The 23,929-nt window shown below is 39.6% G+C and overlaps 5 protein-coding genes across 6 annotated transcripts; 2 read left to right on the top strand and 3 right to left on the bottom strand.

Annotated features, from left to right (window-relative positions):
* The first annotated feature begins 128 nt into the window (after positions 1–128).
* On the top strand, positions 129–2,052 carry LOC119082014. The gene is made up of 3 exons (XM_037191331.1): positions 129–484; positions 765–1,215; positions 2,030–2,052. The coding sequence occupies exons 1-3, from the start codon at positions 206–208 to the stop codon at positions 2,050–2,052; spliced, it is 753 nt and encodes a 250-aa protein (XP_037047226.1). The 5' UTR covers positions 129–205.
* Positions 2,053–2,511: 459 nt separating this feature from the next.
* On the bottom strand, positions 2,512–3,505 carry LOC119081911 (2-amino-3-carboxymuconate-6-semialdehyde decarboxylase-like). Its single transcript, XM_037191145.1, has 2 exons — positions 2,956–3,505; positions 2,512–2,885 (listed from the first exon to the last, which is right to left on the bottom strand). The coding sequence occupies exons 1-2, from the start codon at positions 3,425–3,427 to the stop codon at positions 2,524–2,526; spliced, it is 834 nt and encodes a 277-aa protein (XP_037047040.1). The 5' UTR covers positions 3,428–3,505; the 3' UTR covers positions 2,512–2,523.
* Positions 3,506–4,468: 963 nt separating this feature from the next.
* LOC119081910 (gastrula zinc finger protein XlCGF57.1-like) lies at positions 4,469–7,421 on the bottom strand. Of its 2 annotated transcripts, XM_037191144.1 has the most exons (8): positions 6,997–7,421; positions 6,933–6,957; positions 6,710–6,874; positions 6,457–6,652; positions 5,700–6,159; positions 5,462–5,628; positions 5,211–5,396; positions 4,469–5,010 (listed from the first exon to the last, which is right to left on the bottom strand). In XM_037191144.1, the coding sequence occupies exons 1-8, from the start codon at positions 7,026–7,028 to the stop codon at positions 4,538–4,540; spliced, it is 1,704 nt and encodes a 567-aa protein (XP_037047039.1). In that variant the 5' UTR covers positions 7,029–7,421; the 3' UTR covers positions 4,469–4,537. The 2 variants fall into 2 exon arrangements, with proteins under 2 accessions (XP_037047039.1, XP_037047038.1); XM_037191143.1 differs by having other exon boundaries at positions 6,933–7,421.
* A 3,007-nt stretch (positions 7,422–10,428) lies between these two features.
* Positions 10,429–15,717, bottom strand: LOC119081907 (leukocyte receptor cluster member 8 homolog). The gene is made up of 6 exons (XM_037191140.1): positions 15,556–15,717; positions 13,516–15,286; positions 13,245–13,443; positions 12,946–13,153; positions 12,128–12,320; positions 10,429–12,074 (listed from the first exon to the last, which is right to left on the bottom strand). Exons 2-5 carry the CDS (start codon positions 15,250–15,252, stop codon positions 12,158–12,160), a joined length of 2,307 nt encoding a protein of 768 aa, XP_037047035.1. The 5' UTR covers positions 15,253–15,286; positions 15,556–15,717; the 3' UTR covers positions 10,429–12,074; positions 12,128–12,157.
* A 2,789-nt stretch (positions 15,718–18,506) lies between these two features.
* LOC119081908 (zinc finger protein 878-like) lies at positions 18,507–21,066 on the top strand. The gene is made up of 8 exons (XM_037191141.1): positions 18,507–18,809; positions 18,869–18,989; positions 19,047–19,222; positions 19,284–19,499; positions 19,563–20,154; positions 20,225–20,294; positions 20,360–20,406; positions 20,466–21,066. The coding sequence occupies exons 1-8, from the start codon at positions 18,615–18,617 to the stop codon at positions 21,023–21,025; spliced, it is 1,977 nt and encodes a 658-aa protein (XP_037047036.1). The 5' UTR covers positions 18,507–18,614; the 3' UTR covers positions 21,026–21,066.
* Positions 21,067–23,929: the final 2,863 nt, after the last annotated feature.

Below are 23,929 nucleotides of genomic sequence, written 5' to 3'. Positions count from 1 at the left end.
CAAACAATTCCGTTTTTCATAACATTTCATACAACCTTTGGGACAAACATTGCAGGGTTTTTTCGGCATAAGACCCTGACTTACAGTCAAGTGAATAAAAAACTGCAATTCAACTGTCAAGATGTCAAGATATACATAACTCAACAAGTTGCGCATCTCATCACACTTTGCCCAAGAAACTGCCAGAAAAGTTCCTGTACATAGAATGACTGATTATTTGGGACTGAGTAACGTTTCGCTGGACGATGCGATGATTCAGTATGCGTACAATGGGTATGGTATGGTCTACATCGAACACGCTTGGAAAGAATTTAAGGAGTTCTATAATTGCCAAGAAACGCCGACCGAATTGTTTGACAGATTTTGGGACGACATTATGCCGAACCTCAAAAATTACGAAATGATACGGAATGCACCTGTGATTGCGGAGAGTTTATCACGTATTCATAATCCACGGACGTATCCACCACGTCCTCCAAGAGTTGTGAGTACCAATTCAACCTTCGATTTTCCATCGTGAAACTTCACAAGCTGTCGGGCATTTAAAAACTGAAAAAAATTCGGATTCTCTTCCCTGAGTCTTGTCACATGATCTACGAAACATTTTCGTCAGACTTTGTGGGTAGCAGCAGGCATCTGAAGAACGTTTAGAAATCGCTTCAGTTTTCACTTGACTGTCATGACTGTTCAGTCAACATTGTCCAATTGATTATAAACTTTGAACGTTGACACGGTTGACACTATTGTGCTGATTCTACTTTCAGCACGATAATGTAAAGGAGATATCGCTATTCGAGTTCACAAAACAACAGAATGAAGCAATGGAACGAAAGATGTTTAACGATCCAAAGATGTTGGCATTGAAAACTCATTGTCTCGATTATATCAATAAACTCCGAGCTGACCCACATACTCAGCCTGAAAAGAATCAAGTTCCAACGAACCGTGGATCTTTGCACATAATAGATCAATCAGTATTGGAACAACGTGTTCGGCCGTCGTCAAGCGATTCCCGGGTTGAACGAATGACTTGTATAAGTCTTGATTTAACAAGCAGCAGTTCTCCCGAGATGGATCAACCAACAATAACACATGTTCGACAATCGCTAATAGATTCCGATGTTGAACGAACGAGTCGTGTAAGTCAAGGCTCAGCAAATCGCAGCTCTATGTCTGGAAGCGATACCCCGATTGGAAGAATGAGTCGTCGTGGAAGTCTCGAGAGATTAAAGTCTCAAAATCACCATCGGGGAACTTTGACAATCAGTCATGAACTCAAAAAATATTTTTTAGACTTGATCTTTTTTATAAAATAATCTGTGAAGCCTGGAGATTAGATTATCATGTTGACTCAACTTTTATGTACACTGAGCCCACCGTAAAAAATCGATATATGTGACGAAGACCATAAACGACGAAATTCTCGAAAACCGATCTGGCGGCAGCACACATTTAAACTAAAGCGTTTCCGCTTAAACGCAATTTTTAAGATTACCGCCGTCATTTTATTTCTACTGGGTCATCACTTTTGAATCTCACATCACACCAAACGAAAATATTGTTGTTTGTTTACCATAAATTTTTCATAATTTCGTTGCTTTTGACGAATATTTTAAGTAAACCGACGATTGTAATGTTAAAGAAACACAAGAAGAGGAGGAATGTGTCATCATCAAGAAAATCATTGCCGAGTGTCAAAACCAAGGAAAATATATATTTACCTTGGTCAAAACCTCTTAATTTTCAAAGTTCATTTAAAAAAATATGTTAAAAAATATGAATTATTGGGTGTTGCTTGGTAGTTCATTACATTCGGAATCAATTTGTGAACTCACGAGTGTTTTTTAAGCGCCTCGGTTTGAAAACTGTTATTTTTACTCGGGTTGTTGCATACCTCGCCTGCGGCTCGGATATGCAAACCCTACCCTTGTCAAAATAACAGTTTTCAAACTTCGGCGCTCAAACACACACTTGTGAGTTCCACTCGTATCACAAATTGATCACTCATGTAAATGTACTACCTCCGCAGCACCCAGTAACATACTATTGTAAATTTTTTTTATTAAAAATTTGGTTCAGGCACACCGTGATCGGTATAAAGCCATACTTTGTAGAACAGAAGAAATTTTCCAGAAAAAAATTAAGTATTTTCTAGAGATATTAGACTTGGAAGGTTTCATATGAATGGCTTTTCACGTAAGAAAGAAGAAACTTAAAGAACTTAAAGGCGCACGGAGCCATTTTTCGACACAAGGACCCGGACTAAATGAACGAAAGCCGTTATAGGAAAACGAAATAATTTAGAACGAAAATCGTTAGCCTAAGTCGTACTATAATAAGTGTGAATTAGCTGACCGGTGGTATTGTGAAAAGGTATCCGATGCGAAAATCCTATTCGTTGTGATTACCATTTTATAAAACATTGTGCCCGAAGAGCTTTTTCGAGCCAAGTCAGACCATTGAAGCAGTGGCTCACACCTTCATGCATACAAAAGAACAACGTTCATTGGTGTGTCGATCGTTTTATAATTTAAGAATTTTGCAAATATTTTTGTACAAAAATTTATCCTCAATCTCCGGCGACAATTTTAGAGCGACAACCTGTTCCATTGTTTGTTTCCACTGCAGTTGCGGAAAATTAGTTCCATAACACACCTTGTCCTGGCCGTACGTTTTCATGTAATGAATCAATTCCGATGGATAATACGCAGGCAGATAGGCGGACGTGTCTAAGTAGACATTTTCATGCTTCCAACACATGCTTATCATTTCATTGGTCCATGGATAACCAATGTGGCCTCCGACAATTCTCAGTTCGGGAAATGTCAATGCCACTTCGTCCAAGTATGGAATTGGTCGGCCAGTTTCAGATGGCATCAGGGGACCTTTTTTTTGAAAGTTCAAAGTCCAATTTAATGATAAAGAAAATTCAAACGAAAATGCAATCCCAATTACCCGTGTGACCAACTTGAGTAAAGAATGGAATGTCCAACTCGATGCATTTAACGAACAACGGATAATAGTGCTTATCGTTCGGAGGCAGATTCCATAGCCACGGAATAACACGAAGTCCTTTGAAACCATAGTCTTTCACTGCTCTCTCCAATTCCGTACAGGCGGACCTCGGTCGAAGCAAATCAACTCCTCCGATTCCAATGAACCTCTCCGGATATTTCTTTGTCCATTCGTAAATCATTTCGTTACTAATCACCGTGTGATGGCCCGGTCTATACCATGCACTGAGACAAAGTCTATCAACACCGGCTTTGTCCATCAAACTGATAGTCTGTTCGGCAGTTAACCCTTTTTCCATTGCAGCCATAGGTGTTTTCGACTGAATCAAAAGTCTTTTAACTTCAGGAATTTTCCTTAAAAAATCCGGCACAGCCATCTGACACCAAGCATCGATCGCTTTTCTTGCCGTCATTTCGATCGAATTTGATTTGAATGTTCACTGTTGTTAATATCAAGTGAATATGCGCTGACGTCTCAACAAAATTATCTTTCGAAACTGTCAAGAAACCATATACGTATCAGCTGGTCGTTTGTTGATTTGGTATGTTTGACCCCACTATGTGATATACCCAAGGTAAATATAGTGAGGAGGTAATGCCATATACAACCGAATCAGATGTGCAGTGGCAAAAGCGTAACGTTAAAAAACCGGGCGCTGCCAATTCCAAATCTTTAAAATGACAAAATTGCTTAGGAACCTGGGCCATCTGTTTTTTGATAGGCACAACATTTTGTGAAATACAAGTAAATCTTAGTCAACCATTTTAAAAAAAGATGTCAGTGGCAACGAATTATTGTGCTAGGCCGCGCGTCTGAATGGCATTACCTCCGCCCATATATTTACCTTAGATATACCTTCGAATCTTCTGTTTATCGTTCAACTAGACAGATTAAAGAGGAGAGGAGGTGATAACTGAGAGTCGTTGAAAAGTTGTTTCTTTTGTTCGGGTTTGAGGGCAATGTCAAAATGAGAGCAATTTCTTTTGTTAAACGTTTGACGTTGCCCTCAAATCTGGCTCAATTAGACAAAGGTCGAAGAAGGTACTTTTAACGGAAATGGAAACTATCGACAACGTGATGGAGAAAAGAAGTTTTTTAAATTAGTGGTTTACTGGACGCGAAAAGTAGACAAAATAGCGAACTGTTAGGGCGAATGAAGTAGTAGATTTAATGAATGCAATACGTTTGCCGTTTTGAAAAGCTTAAATGTTAGTATTTCTAATGGGGAGCCACGTCCAGAACAGGCTTAGATTACTGACGACATTTCTAGCAGTATTTAGGATTGTTGGGGTTTGCCATACTTAAAGGGTGGCTCCAGGTATCAGATTTGTTTATTAGGTAACACTCTAACTGCAACTACCGAGCTAGGTACACTTATCGGAAAAATTTCCCTTGTCTGGTTGCAAATGATATTTGATTTCCAATCAGTGGCACTACAAACACCCGAATTAAATCGAACATTTCTTTTAAAGACCTCAGCTTTTAATGACACCAAATTACGTTAAAAAAAACTAAAATTTAGTTACGTCGTGGTATGCCCGGAAAATCCATCGAGCGTACTATATCGATGGTATATTGACTGCGAAAGATTTAATGCATTATTGTACTCGGTTGTGGTTGTTGTGGCCAAATGCAGTGGAATTCGCATTGCATTTTTGCACTTGACGAAATGTTTCTCCAGACTGGCTGTCGATCGGAACACTTTCTGGCACAAGGTGCACGGTAACGATTCCTTTTCGATGAGATGTTTGTCGGTGTGCAATTTTAACCGTTTCATGGTAGCGAACGCTTTCGAGCATATCGTGCAGTCGTACAGTTTTTCGCTGTGAATGTTTTCGATGTGACTGTTCAAGCGGTAGAGTTTGGAGAATTTCTTCTGGCATATTTCGCACGTAAATTCGCTGGGAAAGCGGTGGCTATTTCGGTGATTTCGGAAACTGTGTTTCGTTGTGAACTTTTTCGAACAGATGTCACACAGGTACTCTTCACCTTCGCCTAAGGATAATAATGGGGACAATGAAAAGATGTGTTGTTAGCAGCAATGATGCCCCCCTGAAATAGTTGTAAAAATAACGGTGTCTGACAACACTGCAGTCAAGGCTATTTAGCCTACAATCTAGTATTGACTGCAGTGTTGTCAGGCTCCATATTTTTACAACTACTTCAAAAGGCTGACAATGTCGACGGTCAATTACCTTTTGTTTCCGCTTTGTCTTCATGCGTAAGCATATGCTTCTTCAGGGTATGCTTATGCGAAAACAACGAAGGACAATGGTCGCATTTGAAAGGCTTCGGCGATTGATGAACGTTTTGGTGCTTTCGGAGCTCCGATTTGGTATAAAAGGCTTTCGGGCACGCATCACAGACATGCGATTTGATACCTGACACAATTTTTGAAATGAATTTCGCTTCTGATAGCCAAGAAAAACGGTAGCAATTGAATTACCTGTATGCGTCAACATGTGAAAACGTAGCGAACCGCTTTCGGTGAATGATTTCGAACACAGGTCGCACAGGAAATTCTTTTCTTTCTTCTCGCCGGAATGAGTCCGTAAATGACGTCGTAATAACGAACGCATGGTAAATGCGCGTGGACACTGATCGCAAACGAATCTGTAAAGTAAAGCGGAACAAAATCGATTGAAGGTGGCAATTCACTCCTATTCGAAACATCAAAACATTACTTTCTATCCCCGGAATGGATCTTCATGTGCTTCTTAACGTTTGACAGGTGGCTGAACTCTTTGGAGCAAATATCACAGCTATACTCCTTCCTTCCCGTGTGCCTCCACATATGGGCTTGTAAATTGTTGAATCGCGTGTAGCTGGCGCTGCACAAATCACACGAATAAATTTTGGTATTCTGTTCGGCTTTCTCGTGGTATTTCACGTGTCGCTTAAAATCGCCGGTAACATTCTTAAAGCAAATCGGGCACTCCTGCCCCACATCGTCCGCCGTCAGTTTCCTTTTCTCCCTCACATGGATTTCGGCATGCCTCTGCAAGTTGGACTTTCGGCTGAACGCTTTGTCGCACAAGTCACAACCGAATGGAAGTTCTGTGCTATGCGTAGCCATATGCTTGCCCCTCGTTGAGGATTCTGTGAACGCTTTGTCGCAAATTTCGCATTTGTACCGCTTCTCACCTGACAAATTCGAAGAAAAAAAATTACAACCGGACTGGCTTGGGTATAGTGCAGTTGATAAGGACCATTTATAAGAGAACGTTTACACTCGTATAAAAGCTGGGCTACCTCTCTAAAAGTTTATTTTTCTCATTGCAAAGCAGGTAAAATTATCATTAAGGAATCTACTGATAATTTTACCTACTTTACAATGAGAAAAGTTAACTTTTAGAGAGGTAGCCCAGCTTTTATACGAGTGTAAATGTTCTCGTATAAATGGTCCTTATCAACTACACTAGTATGAAATGTCCTTGAGACCTGTATGGATGCGAATGTGACCCAGCAGACTTCTGGAATTGGCAAAATTCTTATGGCAAATATTGCAAGTGTGGAAGTTTCCCGAATGGATCAGCAAATGGTCTTCTAGGTATCGGCCTTCTGAAAATGATTTCGGGCAGAGATGGCACTTAAATTTCTTTCGCTTGGCGTGTGTCATGACATGTCGCTTGAAAATCTACGAGAGATAACGTGGTGGAGGTGATTGCATCAACTCGAATCAGGAAGTACTTACTGCAAACGATCCCAAGCGCTTCTTGCACACGAAACATTCGTTGTGTTTCAGGGCAGCCTTTTTTTGCTTTTCAGTTACATTTTTGTAGAAGTCATATTCGGACGACGAACTGTCCTCGTCATCCGATTCCACTTTGGATGATTTATCGTCCAACGAATCTGGAATCTATAAACAACAAAAATTTGATTAACTCGCACAATAACCTTTAATCGGACATTTGTACTGCTGCGTCAACCACATTGGTTTCAAGTCCTACAGCCAGATCGATTCCGGGAGCAGCATTTTCGGTCTGTTCATCTGATTCCAATATGGCATTCATATTTTGGAAACTTTGATTTTTCGCGTAGAGTGGAAAGTAAGGACGTGAATGGGTGAATGAATCACAAAATCATCGGAATGGTTAACTTTGACTTTCTGTTTTGCAGCAAAAAATCCAATTTGCTCAGCACCAGTACCAAGTTAATTGTAAGTGACCTAATATCTCATAAGACAAGTCCAACGAACAGATTAGTAGATTTATGCGAATCGATTCCATACACTTGCTGACATGAGCGTTTTTTTTAGATGTTCTTGTATGATAGGGTTTTATGGACGACTTGATCAACGTAAAACACGCACTTTTACAAAGTACTCCGTTCCTGTTCACAAACACCTTACATTTTTCCAACAAGAATTCCTTCAACTTGTGTTCCTTTTTGTTTACCAATTTTGACAGAACGAACAGGGGTCCCAGTTAAAATAACTAGCATGTCGTAGATAACAAATTTTTCCGTTGGGGTTTTGAGTAACCAACTATTTGAACATCTAAATGAGATCATCGACAAAATCTGCAAAATTAAGAAAAATTGACAGTGAAACGCGGATGTACCCATATCTGCAACCCTAGCCGCATAATTGTGATTTTTAGACCAGCGTTACAATAGTACCACTCTTTTAGTTCCACTTTTTTCCGTAAAAGGGAAAAAGTGGAACTATTGTAACGCTGGTCTAAAAATCATTGCATATATGCAGCGTTACAATAGTTCCACTTTTTCCCTTTTACGGAAAAAAGTGGAACTAAAAGAGTGGTACTATTGTAACGCTGGTGATTTTTAGGTCTTTTTTCTTTTAGAAAAAAACCCTATTGTGGACACTTCATCTGTCCGTATGTCTGTCTGTCCGTCTGTCTGTCCGTCTGTCTGTCCGTCTGTCTGTCCGTCTGTCTGTCCGTCTGTCTGTCCGTCTGTCTGTCCGTCTGTCTGTCCGTCCATGTGTCTGTGTCACAAATAAAAAATGAGACGATAACAGCCTTGATTCAAAATTGCAATGCTACTATGAGAAAATCAACACCAGGCAAATAATAATTATTTGTTATCTGATAACCGATCGCTCATAGTTGGCATTGCAATTCAAAAATTTGGTAGTTGCTAGTTGGACTACCACGGTGATAGTTGACAACCGAATTAATTACCAACGAGATGTTTACTATTCGAGAGCTTCGCAACGACTGATACACTTATTCTGCCTGCTTGTCTATTTATAACTCGAGAATTTGGTAGTTGGCTACCACGATGATAAATTGCAATGCTACTATGAGCAAATCAACACCAGGCAAATAATAATTATTTGTTATCTGATAACCGATCGCTCATAGTTAGCATTGCAATTCGAAAATTTGGTAGTTGGTATCTGACAACCGAACGTAATTTTCGGCAGAGATGTTTACTATTCGAGAACTACGCACCGACTGACGAAATTATTGTACCTGCTTGCCGATTTATAAAACGAAAATTTGGTAGGTGGTAGTTTTGGTAGTTGATAGTTTTGGTAGTTGCCAGCTGAAATTCAAAATTGCAAAGTCGCTATGAGCAAATCAACACCAGGCAAATAATAATTATTTGTTATCTGATAACCGATAGCTCACAGTTAACATTGCAATTCTAAAATTTTGTAGTTGGTAGCTGACTGACAATATTATAATTGACTACCAAACGTAATTTTCGCAGAGATGTTTACTATTCGAGAGCTGCGCACCGACTGACAAAATTATTCTGCCTGCTTGCCTATTTACAGCTTGAATTTTTGGTAGTTGACTACCAAACTGGTAGTTGACTACCAAACTGGTAGTTGACTACCAAACTGATAGTTGACTACCAAACTGGTAGTTGACTACCAAACTGGTAGGTGACTACCAAACTGGTAGGTGACTACCAAACTGGTAGGTGACTACCAAACTGGTAGTTGACTACCAAACTGGTAGTTGACTACCAAACTGGTAGTTGACTACCAAACTGGTAGTTGACTACCAAACTGGTAGTTGACTACCAAACTGGTAGTTGACTACCAAACTGGTAGTACCATACTGATAGAGAGGTGGTAGAGATGTTAACTGTTTGAGAGCTGCACATCAACTGATTCTATTATTTAGGCCGCTAACCTATTTATATTTCGAGAATTTGGTAGTTGACTACCAAACTGGTAGTTGAATACCAAAATGGTTGTTGAATAGTTGAGTTTGGTAGTTGAATACAAAATTGGTAGTTGACTACGAAACTGATAGAACGATGGTGGCGATGTTTACTGTTCAACAGCTGGATATCGACTGAAGAAACTATTCTTCCTGCTTGCCTATTTGTAACTCACGTATTTGGTAGTTGGTATCTAGAGAAGTGAGAAAATTGAGAGAAAGAAAAAAGACCTCACTAGACTTATAGCCGGTCTATTCTTGTTTCTTCTTTTGGAATACAGAACTACGAGTACTACAATCTACCGACGCATATTTTCTCTCGAAATGGGTGACCCTCGTTCTGCATCTGCATCTACTGCGGAATGTGCTTGGTACTAAATAGCCTCAATACGAACAACACACACTCTACGGATAATAGCGGCAGAGTCGAAATTTTGCTTGATTTTTGCAAGTGGTTCCAGGTGGTTCCGGGTGGTACCTGTGGTCCAATCGAAAAGTGATGTATGGAAGGTGCCCCTTATTTTTGATAATGTACAAGTCGTCCATACATCATTTTGTTCAAAAACTTCAAATTTAGCCGATATAATTTTGGGTCATTTTGACTCTGCCGCTATTATCCGTAGAGTGTGTGTTGTTCGTATTGAGGCTATTTACTTGGTACGGTGCTTAGGACTTTGGAATTCTTTTGAAAAACAACCGGAATCTGACGTATTTCTTTGGTCGTTATGTTCTTATGTAGTTTGATAGGTTATGGTGCCAGAATATGCCAAGACATAAGTACTTCAGATGTTTTGTATCTGCCATTGGTAGACGGTAACAGGAATTCAAAAGTCGAAAGGACACGCCGTTAAATGTTAATAGGTCTGCTTTCATTCTTTCTTCTCCTGTACCTGAAATGCCTAACAAATTTAAACTAAACACAGATTACAGATAAGGCTTGCCGTGTAAATAGTTATGATTATCAGCTGGAAAACAGCTGAATAAAATGCATGCTGAAATTTCACTGCCTCGGACTGTATGTTTTGGCGTTGAAAGAAAAACATCCGATTTTGGCAGCTTGTTTTGCAAAATAATCCCTGATTTGGGACGCTAGGATGTTACTAAGTACTTCTCAGGGTATTGAAATTTCAGCTTCTTCTCACGGTTAAAACTTCTACCTGTAGCGTCCTTTCCACAATAATATCTACATTGCAGCACAAAACTCAAGGATCCTTCAATTCCGACGTTATAGACAGATGTCTTCTCTTACAAGTTAAATTAAACGCAACACGAATTTGGAGTTTTATGTAACGTTTTGTTGTCTTTATTTGCATATTTTTCTTGTTAAATATTTTACAACTTCCGCAAACTGGATGTTCCAACGTAATCAAATTGTTGAACACAATATTAGCAACATGTTGGTGAGACTATTTACATTTAAATATATAAAAGGATTTTAAGTGCAACTGGACATGGGATTCGACGATCGTATGGCATCAGAATGGAAATGTGACAAGGATTCATATTTCAATGTGGAGACTTGGATTGGGATGGAAAAAAGTAAATTAAAAAAAATGTGTTCGACGATCACCGGATATGTTCCGATAGCATTTCGTTGTTTTTGTTATACTTGTTGTAGGAGGTAGCGATGTTGTGAACGCGCTCCCACTTATAATTGCAAAAATTATTAGACCTGAAAATCGGAGCTTTTAAAAAGAATTAAATTTTTGGTTTATTTAAAACATTTAAGAGGGAACTGTAAGAAGATCATCGACGGAATCGTAAAAATGTCTATCTTTTTTCATTCCTTCAAATTTAGTTGGGGCGGCGGAAACCACTTTTTGTTGTTTAGCAAATTATTTAATTTTTTTTATCACACCGTCAAATCACTGAGTTTTAATTTATCATTTTATCTGATCGCAGTTAGTTTTTAGATCAAATTAAAAATAAAAATCAGAAATTAAAGGAGACAAATTTTTTTTTTTGAACTAACAAAGAATGATAGAAAACGTAAAAGAATTCGTTTTGACGATAAAATAAAATCCGATTAATTCGAAACATTCATGCCGATCATCATTTGCCAATTATTATTTTTAATCGTTTCTCTCTCTCTCTCTCTCTCCCTCTCAATCACTTGGCCACATACTACCCGACAACGATATTTAACAAACTCGTCAATGTGATGTAAATCATGAATATATTGCAGCTCAGCACACATCCTAATTGTTCACACATGAAAGTTCGTCTTGAATGTCCATCCATTGCCAATAAACACTTAATACAACAGCGGCAGCAACAACAACCAAAAAAAAACAATTCGTTGAAACATGGCTCCTTGATCCGTTTCTTTCTCTATTGGATACTCTTTGTGATTCGTTTTCCGTACATACGGACAGTAAGCCAGTCGTCGTAGCGATTTTGTTCATTTCTTCGATCTGAGGACTCTCCATGATCATGTGCATCGACAAGTCAATTGTCAACGTTTTGATGTCAGTGACGGTTCCCCTAACGGTGTGTTTTGCACCATAGTCGTAACGATGTCCGATTTTCGGAATCGGCTGGATTTCTTCTCCTGTCCAATCCCATGAACCGATCGCATAAATTGATGTGATCCGGTGCGGTTTTAATTCGATACTTCGGTATTTACAAAAGACGCGCAGTAGTCGTGTCGTCGATATTCGTATGGGCATGTGTGTGAACAGTGTATGAACTATTGTCGACTCAATAAAGGAGATGAACAAAAAAAAATGTAAAAAAAGTAAGAAATTAAACGAGATCTCTACAATCCCTAGCCGCATACACTACACACACATCACAGAGTCATTATTTTCTCTAACAAAATTGTCTCTAGCAATTTTTCCACTTTTAGCACTTGAGTCTTTCTCTCATTGTCTTGCTCAGATTCATGAAACAAAAAAACTAAACTTTTCTACTTGATCACCCCCGTCACACATTCGATCGGACGAGCACCAAATTGGACATTCAATATCATTTTCCCCAGGTATCCCTATTCCGGCATACATTTAAAAGTTGACCAATGCCGACACCGAATTCTTACAATCGATGACCGTTTTTTGTGGACTCGAAAACGTTAAATTGAATGGCACCATCCATTCATCACATTGCGCCGTCGATTCGAATGCCAATGTTTTACACAGCAGGTCCACCGGATAGCTCGGTCGGTAGCTAAATTGAAGAGAAAGAGTAAGAGTCAATTGGCGTTGGAATTTGCAGGAAAACTAGTCAATCAAAAATGGGTTTGAGGACAGCTAGTGGCACTGACACCAGTTAAGACTTTTCACTTTCCTCGTCCTAGATTTGCGTGATTTTTAAATTTAAAGGTCTGTGGGCTGTGTCAGCGAGCCAACATTACAGAGAAATCAAATTTTTGACCGATCGGAAGTTTGAAAGAAAAATTTTCGCTGAAACGCCTGAGAAAATTGAAAGGCACGAAGGCAATAACCAGATTTTCGTATCTTTTTCGTCCTCAATGGAATATGATTTCTCTATGTCGTGAGTTCACCGAGTGTCAAAACAAACAAGAAACAGATACGAGCCCTTGGGCTATTGGAACGGAAACGAGCTAATGGCTAAAGCTCTACAATTTGTGCTCTTCATTTAGATTGCGAACTGTTACGCTATTACAGACAGAAGCGCGTGTTGTATTGAAGTCTCGATTCAAACCGACAAGATCAAGAGAGTTTTAACGTGAAAACAGTCTGGTGTTGCACTTTGCTCATACCTCTAGCCAAGAAAATTCAATTTGAAACTAAGTCAAAAAAAAGAGGAAAATCAAAAATCGAATACGAACCCCTTGATTATCGTCTTGAGTGCTGCTTTACGTTCGCGATCAATAAACCAATCGATCAATGCGCCAGCCATCAGCGGTGCAGTTTTATACAATTTGAAAAATCTACTGTAATTGGCCAACGCCCATGCCGAACGTAACTGCAACGCAAAAGCAACGGCATTATTGTCACGGTCAGCCTCATCGAGTTCTTTCATTATTGTTGTTAAATCTGCAAAGGAAAATAAATTTTTTTTATTTTTTTATCGTTAATTTGGAATGTCTTTTGTGTGGTCGAACGTCGGGTCGAACTGGTTACTTACCAAGAGTATTTTTAGTGAAGATATAGTACAGGATACGATAAGCGATAAATTCCTGTCTATTTTCCCCTCCCACATCAGCGTAGAGCATTATCAATTGAGTCTGGCACTGATTGAACTCTTCGTGGTCTCCCTTTTCCATAGCGATTCGCGCATGCGTTTCGTAAACTTTAACTGTGAATAAATCCCTGATACCCTGAACCTGCAAAGCAAACAAACAAAAATTTGGTTAAACAAAACGCTCAGTACCATGCTACCACACACACACACTTACCGTCAAATCTTGGCGAATCGACTTTAATTGATCGCACGCATAGAAGTAGTCCGGCTTCTCTTTCCACCGTTTCATAACGTTAGCCAATGAAAACACCAACACATCTGCCGGCCGAACTTCTGATGGTAGCGGAGCCTTAGTCAAACGCAAAAACGACTTTTCCATATCCCTACATGTGCCGACAATGTGGAAATCAATCAGATCAAAACCGGCATCGGCATCATCGACGAATAATCTATGTTGCGGCACTGGGTTGAATTTCTTCCGTTTGCCCATATTGGCAGCGGTCACAACCGAATTCGGTCGTTTCGCTGATTCCTTGAAACGAGCAGCACGTTGCTGTAACCGTTCACTATCACCGTCAACCTCGCCACCCACAACGAATGGACCTTTCTTGTTTTTCTTCTTCTTTTGCTTCTTGTTAAGCCCCGCCACACCCATTCGATCAGTAAATTTGTTTGGCGTTTTGATCCTAAGACTTTTGTAATTGTCATCACTACTCGAATTGGAGCTGCGACGACTTTTCCTAGGCGGACTATCTGAATCACTGCTATGTGAGCGACTCGAACGTTTGCGTGATGGTGGTGACCGCGATTGGGACCGACTACTCATATCGCGATTAATTTTCGACGATCGACCGCCGAGACGAGCGCCTAAAGTTTGCGAAAGACCTTTCTTCTTCTGATACTGTGCTAGCATTCCGACAACGGGTGGCTTCGGCACCAACACATTGTTTCGTTCGCTGTGTACACTCGGTATCGGTTCCGAATCCCAATCTTTCGTCCAGAGTTCGCCACGGTTCGCTGCGGCCGTTATACGACCTTTCAAACAGATGTCAATTTGATCTTTATCGAAATCGGTTTTACATTTTGCATAACAACGCGCCACATAAACATTCAAACTTTCCGGGAAGGCATCGGTCGGATGATTGAATGGATCGGGTTTTTTAGCTGAAGTGGATTGAGATGATTGTGCTGCGGGTGCAATATCCGGACTCTGAGCAGGTAGACCTATAAAATGTGTGGAAAGTGTTGGTGGAGGTTTGGTTAAGTCGGGACTTGTGATTGGATTTGTGAGTAGGATGGGCGGAGGGATGCTCATATCAAGGTAATTCGGTATGGTATTGGAATTGTTATTGATGCCGCTGTTGTTGTTCGCTTGATTGGCTTTGTTCTTGTTACGCTTCCGCTTTTTCTTGGCATTATTCGAAAGGTAGTGTTGCTGTTGTTGTGATTGCTGATCCTGTTGTTGTTGTTGTTGTTGCTGCTGCTGTTGCGCAGGCGACGAGTTTAAATTCAACGGATTGTTGTGCTGCAGTTTATTTTTGTTATTTAAATTGAACCGAATGGGCTGTTTAGCCGCGAATGGATTAAAAAACGGTGGACGCGCTATCAAACTACCGGGCGACGACGACGTAGACGTTGTTATGCTCGGCGGATGCGGTGGCAACGGAGGAGCTTCGTTCATCGAATTGTTACCGAATCCTGGCGGTGTGTTTGGCAATGGTGGCTGTTTCTGTTGACTGCTTGCATACTGATGCATATGATTGTAATAGGCGTTCGCGTATTGTTGGGCATAATTGAAATTGGTGTTGAATGCAGCTGTTCCGGCCATATTATTAAATGAGTTTATGTCGCTGGTGCTATTTGGAAAATTGTTATATATCCACGGCAATGACGACTGATTGTCCGTTCCGATTGATCCCAGTTGATTGTTCGACGAGGCTGCGTCACTCATCGCAATTTTATACAAAAAACTTACCTTTCGCTTTCTGAAAATTGGAATAGAGAGAGAAAAAAAATGAATTTTTACTGGCACAACTGAATACATTCTAAAACTACACCAACATCAGATACGATTTTAACGTGAATGTTAATTTCCAAACGAACTGGAAACGTATTAAGCCTCATTTCACAACACAAAAAATTCCTTCAATGAAAAAGTGGGAAAAAAATTGACGAATTTAATCAAAATGGCGGAGGTACACGAAGAGTGAAGAGAAATTAATGTTGGAATTGTCATCAAATTAGTCGTACTTACATCTTCAATTACTTATAATTGATGAAGTCAACACCTTTAATTATCATTAAATTATACAATAAACTCAGAAAATTGAAGATTATTTACAAATTATCAAGATTTTTCATCGACAGATTTTTTTTACGTGATTACTACAACGAGTTTTGCGACAGAATGAAATTACTGTATGGTGGTACGCGTGACGTTTACCAAAAATATGGCGACATTCTGCAGCGTCATCTGTGTCTTCGAAGAAAAAGTGGTCGAATGTGCGCGGTAGATTTTGAAAATTTTTACCTTTTCATTTTCAGTTATACCAATATTGGATCGCTCGCCAGAATATTGAGTTGTAAGTGAAATTCTATCTAGATTTCCATCTTAAAATGAAATGTTTTGTGATCAATGCTAGGTTTGGACAACAGAAAATGTCTCGTCATAGTAAATTTCTCGGATATTTAAAATATTTTGTTAATAGATCATCGTCATCGTCAAATAGCGGTTTCTCCACAAACACATCTATAAATCTGTGTAAAATAATTGCCACCTAACCCCCAAAAAATTCATATAATTTTTTTGGATTTGAGTTTGGATGAAAAATGGCAAGTTGACATCTCAAATGACATCGACAATGATCTGAGGAGCGATATGGATGAACCGATTTTTATTTTTTATTTTGGAGATGTCTTTTTGTGACGGTTCGTGCATAAATCTCTACATCTAATTATTGATCTGATTACAAACTAGTCTAGGTGTTTTGAAAAACAGCCACAACAGATAATAGTGGGGAGTGTCTAAAAAACCTTTTGGTGCAATGAAAGTACAAACCATTAGATAGGCCGAACTTGATCACGGGAAGTGAAAAACACAGTGAGGCAGAGACGCTGCTTCGACCTCGGGATTCAGTGGCGGTCATCGACTAGCGTGATCTAGCCATCATCAGTTGTATCCACTGATTCCTTCCCAAGGCAGCAGTAAATCTTTCAATTGAACAAGTGTTGAAGGTCTACTTAAAAAGGTTGCCATATTCAGACGGAAAATTCGGACGATGATGGAAAGCAACTTCTGAGCAAAGCCCATCAGATCATAGCAAAAACAGATTAGCTCATTTATATAGAGAAAGAGAATATAGTATACTTTTAATGCATTTATGGACGTTACCGCACTGAGTTGATGACGAAGGCACGAACGGAGAGGACGTTTTTTTTTTTTAAATATTACCGTACGATGGAAAAAACTTGTACCTCTTATAGACAGTAGTGTTTCCGCTACGCATTTACCAAAGTACATAAACACTGAAGGTAATGCAAATCCGCAGTTACACACAGATCCAAACTTTCAGGTGAATTTTAGCTCCGTCATGTTACCACACGTATTCAATTCGTTTGCGTCAAGTTGCATCTAGTGGTGAATCTGGAACGATTTAGCGGCGTTATGTTGCACACATATAAAATTCGTTTACTGTATTTAGTGGTGAATTTGAAGTATTTAGGGCCGCCATGTTGCACAAATCTAAGTTAGACAACATACGAAAATGATATCACCTGAAAGTTTGGATCCGTAATTTCTCTGATCCGTTGAGGGTCTGCATTACCTTCAGTGGTTATATACTTTGCCCAAAGTGAAGATTTTGACATATTTTACATGAAAGATGTGTCAAAATTCTCACCAGAGAAACTTAACGAAGAGTTTCTGAACGAGCTCTTGATGGGTTATGTGAATGAATATAACCGGATAAGATGTGCAGCCCAGCGGCACGAAAGTTCGACCAAGGTTCTGAAAGAACAGGTTAAGACACTTACGAAAGCATGTATATTGTTTGAAAAGTCAACTTGAAAACAAATTTTTTTTTTGTTAAGTTGAAATCGTCATATAAAATTTTCCAAACCTAGTTGGCGCTACAGGAAAATTTTGATCACACCGCCTTCGTGATCAACTCGAAAGTGTCTTAACCGATGCTGTATCCTTTGGGATGATGTGTCAGAAGTGGTGTGTTCCCACGTATCTAATAAAATGGCGGTCTGCGTGACCTCCCCAAAGTATACAGCCTTGGTCTTAACTTGTTCTTTCAGAACCTTGAGTTTGACGACAGACGCCATCTCCTTTCTTCGTTAAAAACAAAAAACGGAATAAGACTCGGGCCATCTGTTATAGAGATAGCAAAAACATTTTGTGAAACACAAGTAAATAGGTTTCTTCTAAGGCCGTTCAAAATGTCAATCGTCATTCACAGAGAAGCCAACACAACCTCACTTTGAAGTTTTAGCGAACAAATTTGTTTAAGTTGCGGTTATGCTTACTTATGTGGATGACGGTCGGTTGTTTTCGGCCTGTCAAAATTCGTTTTTAACGCACGATGGAAGAAACCTATCATAGTCAATAAATTAAGATTGGCTCACCTAGTTTGTGTATATTACGTAGGTGGAAGCACGGGGTTTCAGGGGGTTTCGAACATTTAGTTTTCTCATGTTGCAGATATTGCAGTGTCAAATTCTGTCCAAGATGTGACATATTTGCAAGGTATTGGCCTTTTTCACAAAGTATAATCAGCGTAACCTTCGTAAAAAGAATCTTAAATCTGACAAGAGCACGTGTGCCAACGTGTAAAAAACAAATGTTCAAAACCCCCTGCTGAACCGTGGCGATCCTCTTGTCAAACGGACAGTACATAAACAAATTCCATCATTTATCATTTTCAAAAAGATATCAGTGGTATCGAACTTATTTGCGACTGAACGATATTACCTCCGACCTCCGACCATATATTTACCTTGGAACAAACCTATTAATGTACACAAGAAAGAATATCATTTAAAATTGAAAAAGGTAAAGGAATCCTTGGCTGAGACCAAGGTAAATATATGGGCCCATATCTACCTTGGCTGGCTTGGCTGAGACATGTCGTCAAAATAAACAAAGAAACCCAAAAGAAAATATATTTTGACTGACCGTATGGCCCGTGAGACCCTTTTAAGTCAAACAGTTTTCGAAGAATTCCGAATTTCAAATTTTCTATTTTGACTGCAGGGTTATCGGGTCCCCGATCTCTGTTTATTTCAAGTTAAAATAGATGTTATCTCATTATGAAGCGCAGTTTGTTACCATGTGCATTGCCTGCGAAAGACGTAAGTGTCAGAGAACATGACTACAGCATCAGAGTGACAAGAGTCGCTGTATCGAAGAATAAGAAACATGTTCGGAGGAACGCTACTTCAAACGATCAACCCGACATGTCTCAAATGAACAACGAATACGAAATTACGGAGCTCTTCATAGAGGTACGTCATACACGTACATTTGTACGCATTCCAAAGCGATAAAAAACCATCGATTTCAGCCGATCGTCGTAAATGTTATACGAGTGTTAGCTGCAAACGGAACCATAACCCAACTGGCCACGAATATTCCTCTAGAAGAAATTTGTCATACCGACGATGTGCTGGAACTAACGCCAATGGGTAAGTAGCTATAAATAGTCGCTGTGCCATTCTAGCAAAATCCTTCTCTGGCTGCAGATCACCTACCGCTCGATGAAGCGCTCTCAAAGTCAGTTTTCTTGAACGAAGTGTGCAAGGTTTGTCTGAAAGACCTCACCGATTCACCGGATAAGATTCTGTTTCACGATGATTTCGGACAAGTTAGCGGAGAACTCGTGAACATTAGTGCCGCACTTGAGTCAATGAATGTCGAGGTTGGTAGACTGTAACCCAGCTCCGAATGTAGTTGTTCTGATCGAAAACCATTTGTTTCAGATTACAAATGACACCAGCGGACCGAAGCAGATCTGCATCGAGTGTTTTAATATCTTTTCGAAGATGACGCTGTTCCAGCAGATCTGTAAACGATCCAAATGTGCACTTGCCAACATCAGTGAATTTGTCGTCCAGCGACAATCAAATGTGAAAGTTGAAGCGAGGGACGACGTTGCACTTATGTGTTATTCACCCGTTGACATTGTTGACATAAAGGTACGGGCACCCATGTAAAGCTTTCAGTTCAGTTTTCTTAAAATATTACTTTCGTGTTCGCAGGAGGAACAGGATGAACTGCCAGATCCAGAGTTAGTTAATCAGCAATTAATCGAAATGGACGATAGTGTACCAGCAGTCAATTCGAACGATCCGGGCGTGCCCAAATCATTCATTTGCAACCGATGTGGAGGAAGTTTCGACCATCGAAATTCGGTTGTCTACCACAAACGATACGAGCTGTGTGTCAAGGGCATCAATCCTCAGTGCAGATTTTGTAAAGCAACATTACCGACAGTTATGGATTTGGATCATCACTTGGAGAACGACCACACTGCCTATCCGTGTACCAAATGCGACAAATCATTTACCACAGTGACAAAGCTCAACAACCATCAACGGTGTCACAAAGTGCTCATTTGCGACTTTTGTGGACAAACGTTCTTTTCGAAACGACAGATTCGCAAGCACTTGCAACATCACGTTTTTAATACGTTTGCTTGCTTGTTCTGTACGCAGTCGTTTAAAACGCCGAAGAGTCTCGGAGTGCATAAGCGACGAGTTCATCCCGATGAATTGTACAGATGTCCACACTGTCCCAAAGAATTCAAACTGAAAGACAGATACCGCGTCCACCTGATGAAACACAATCCAGGTAAGAATAAGACTAAAATCCGTGGATCCGATTCATCCGCTTCAATTTCAAATGAATTCTCATTCCACAGACAAACCTCACAAATGCACATTTTGCCCGTCACAGTTCGTACATCGACACCATTTGGAGAATCATGTTCGGTGAGACTTAGCTTTCTTCACAAAACCGCTCAGTTTGTCAATTTTCATTCCTTTTTCATTTGTAGAACTCACACAAAAGAGACTCCGTTCCTGTGTAATTTTTGCGGAAAAGGTACGTTACTCGTGCGCATCGGTTGCAAGTCACAATATTTTTTTTTTAATCTCTTTCAGCGTTTCGTGGTGATGTCGCTCTGCGAGCCCATTTATCCACTCATGACTCGGTAGCATATCCGTACCGGTATCGCTATCGCAAACCGCCGAAAATTCAAAATTGTAAACTCTGCGACTTCGTTTCAACGTATGGCAATCTTAAGAAACACATGATGCATGAGCACGGTCAAGGCAGTGGTCGCATTTCTAGGGAATTCGAATACTCGTGCCCCGTTTGCGAAAAGCAATTTCGACTCGCTGCCAGCTTAGACAATCATGTGAAAATTCATAATGAGGTGCGTAATTTCCATTGTACGTACTGCAAACAATCGTTCAGGAAAGCCAATTATCTTCGACTGCATATCGACGGTGTTCATTTGAACAAAAAACCGAACAAATGCGATCAGTGCAATGCCGCTTATTTGATGTCAAACGATCTGAGACGGCATAAATTGCAACGACATTCCACGGAGCGACCGTTCGAATGTTACTACTGTAGTAAGCGATTCGCCCTGGCCTCTGCATTAAAAGTCCACATGAAACTGCAGCATCGCGAGACAATAAGCGATTCAAAAAACTAATGTCGGTTCGAACAAAGAATTTGAAATAAAAACATTTTTCCCAATTTTTAGTCTTTCATTTTGGTAGACTTTTGGACGAATAATTGCCGAGTGGCTGGGGCTTCGTCATTGAATTAGTCAAATTCACCTGTTATTAGTAAGGCATTTCATTAATGCAACGAATGAAGAGTGGATATCCACATGGAATATATATAAGTAATAATGCCAGCTTGTATGCCCATCAAGGTGTAAAAGATCCTCTTATTGGGGACTTCAAAATACCAAAGTCAGCTTAATGGTTATTTGTCGAAAAGACGAAAATATCAAGCTCAGAACTTGCTTGTGTTCACTTTGTATAGCAGAATGTATGATGTAAGTATTGAAGTAATAGATTCGGCATCAACACTTTGGTACTCCCGGAACATATGACGTAACAGATTTAATGATTTTGTTGTGAAACGCTTTGTGTTTCTAAAAGTTTAATGGAATTATAGTCCACCCACACATTCTACATATTCCATTAAAATACGTAGAATAGAACTGATGAAGTTTTTGTGTCAATCGGTTGATCACAAGAAAACAGCAAGTTGATATTATGTCAGCGCTATCAGTGAAACGTTAAAACAGGCCCGTAGCTAGAAACCATTTCTCAGGCATCCCAGAGGGGGCTGAACGACGTTTAAAAAAAATTGTATGGGAAAAAAACGGTTTTTTGGAAATTCCAGAGGGGGCTCAGCCCCCACTAGCCCCCCCGTAGCTACGGGCCTGCGTTAAAATGATTTCCAATGGTCGATTAACTATTGCTGACCTTACCGATTTTACTTACATGATTTTGATAACGTTAGAATTCAACACAGAGGATTAGAAATAGACAAGAAATAATCAATGGAATGTAATGGGCTTTTTAGCATCTTTTGTTGTTGTCAGATAGACGAATGTAGAGTAGACTCAAGGTACTCCAACACAATTCGATATGTGTACAAAAATGCTACTTCATCTATAAAACTTCATAAGAGCACGGAGAAATTCAGAATCGGCCGAGGTGTAAGGCAGGGTGACACTATTTCACCGAAATTATTCACGGCGATTCTGCAGAGTGTTTTTAGGAAGTTAAACTGGAGTAAAATGGGAATAAAGATAAATGGAGAGTACCTGAGCAATCTCCGCTTCGCTGATGACATTGTACCGATAGCAGCGAATATAGGTCAGGCTCAGCTTATGCTACAACAATTAAGTGAAGAGGCAATGAAAGTTGGCCTCAAGATGAACTTATCGAAAACAAAAGTCATGACCAACATCAGGGACGATAGAGAAATCAAAATTGGTGACACTGTCATTGAACGAGTCGACAGCTATGTATATCTAGGACATAAACTGAAGTTAGGTCTGGACAACCAAACTGCAGAAATAAGACGTAGGATTGGTCTTGCATGGGCAGCGTTCGGAAAACTCAGACTAATTTTCAAAAGCAAAATGAATAATAGTCTGAAACGCAAAGTTTTCGACACTTGTGTCCTTCCAGTGCTCACTTATGGAGCGGAAACGTTAACTTTAACGATAAACAGCCTCGATGAAGCGGGTAACAGTGGCAGAGACAGAAATATGCGACATGAGAAAATGCGACAAAGTGGATCTGTCGTAAAATTTGGATTTTTTTAGCGCAACATTTTTGAATGTTAATTTTCAAGAATTCGATTTGAATTGATTGAACACAAGAAATAATAAATATTTTCATAATTAATGCTCGCAACAGATCAAACAGATCACATAAACTGAATCAGAAAAAATCTCAGATCTAGAATCTAGACCGAGGGGATCATATGAAATGAATCAGGTCGTTGGAGTGCTTTCCTAGGTTCATATCTCAACGTAACAATTTCTTTGGATCTATTCACAATGTTCACATAAAACCAATTTTAATGTTTATGAGAACGAGAACATTGGCCATGGAATTTTTCGTTTTTGAAAACATTGAACACCGATTTTATTATTTATGAGAACACTGTCACTGGTGGCAAATTATTAATCAATTATTAATATAATACAATCATAATTTTGCACACTTTTTCACACACAAAACGAAAAATCATCACAATCAACCACATCAAAACAAAAAAAAATTATTTAGAATTTTCACAACTGTCACTTTTTCGTTGAACCACTTTGTCGCAATATGACGCAACGACAAAACGACTCTGCCACTGTTACCCGCTTCATCGAGGCTGTTTATTTAACGAAAGCATCCGAAGATAAATTGAGAGTGACACAAAGAGCCATGGAACGGAGTATGCTTGGAATAACACTCAGAGACAGAATGACGAATCAATGGATTCGACAACAAACCAGGGTCGTTGATGTCATGGAAAGAATAGCATCTCTGAAATGGAGCTGGGCGGGACATATTGCAAGAAGGACAGACGAACGTTGGACCATATAAAAGACGAGCTATAGGTAGACCACCAGAGAGATGGACAAACGGAATTAAGAATATTGCAGGTACAAACTGGCAGCAAATGGCAATGGATCGTACGAAATGGAAAGAAGTTGGAGAGGCCTACATCCAGCAGTGGATACAAAACAGGCTGAAAAAGAAGAAGAAGAAGAAGAAGATATTACGTTTTGAACTGTTAGATTGCTAGTTAAAAATAGTTCATTAACAAAAGTATTCAGTTTGATATCGACGACACAAACACGCATCAAGTCAGTATCAAAAAGTATGATATCATGGAAATTGTTGAACCGTCTAATACGTCTAAATATTGCTTGACGTGACGACTTGGTATATTTGGTATTTCGAAATTTACATTTTCCGAAATATTAAAAAAAAAAATTGAATTCACTTATACAAACTCGACACAAGTGTTCTGATACGCGTGTGAATCTTAATCACAAATATATCATCGTCGCCACGGCGGTTTAGTCACG

The sequence above is a fragment of the Bradysia coprophila genome, unplaced genomic scaffold, assembly GCF_014529535.1.
Source record: "Bradysia coprophila strain Holo2 unplaced genomic scaffold, BU_Bcop_v1 contig_373, whole genome shotgun sequence".
Lineage (NCBI taxonomy): Eukaryota > Metazoa > Arthropoda > Insecta > Diptera > Sciaridae > Bradysia > Bradysia coprophila.
Note: the sequence above shows the minus strand (reverse complement) of the source record. Positions and strands in the feature narration are given on the sequence as shown.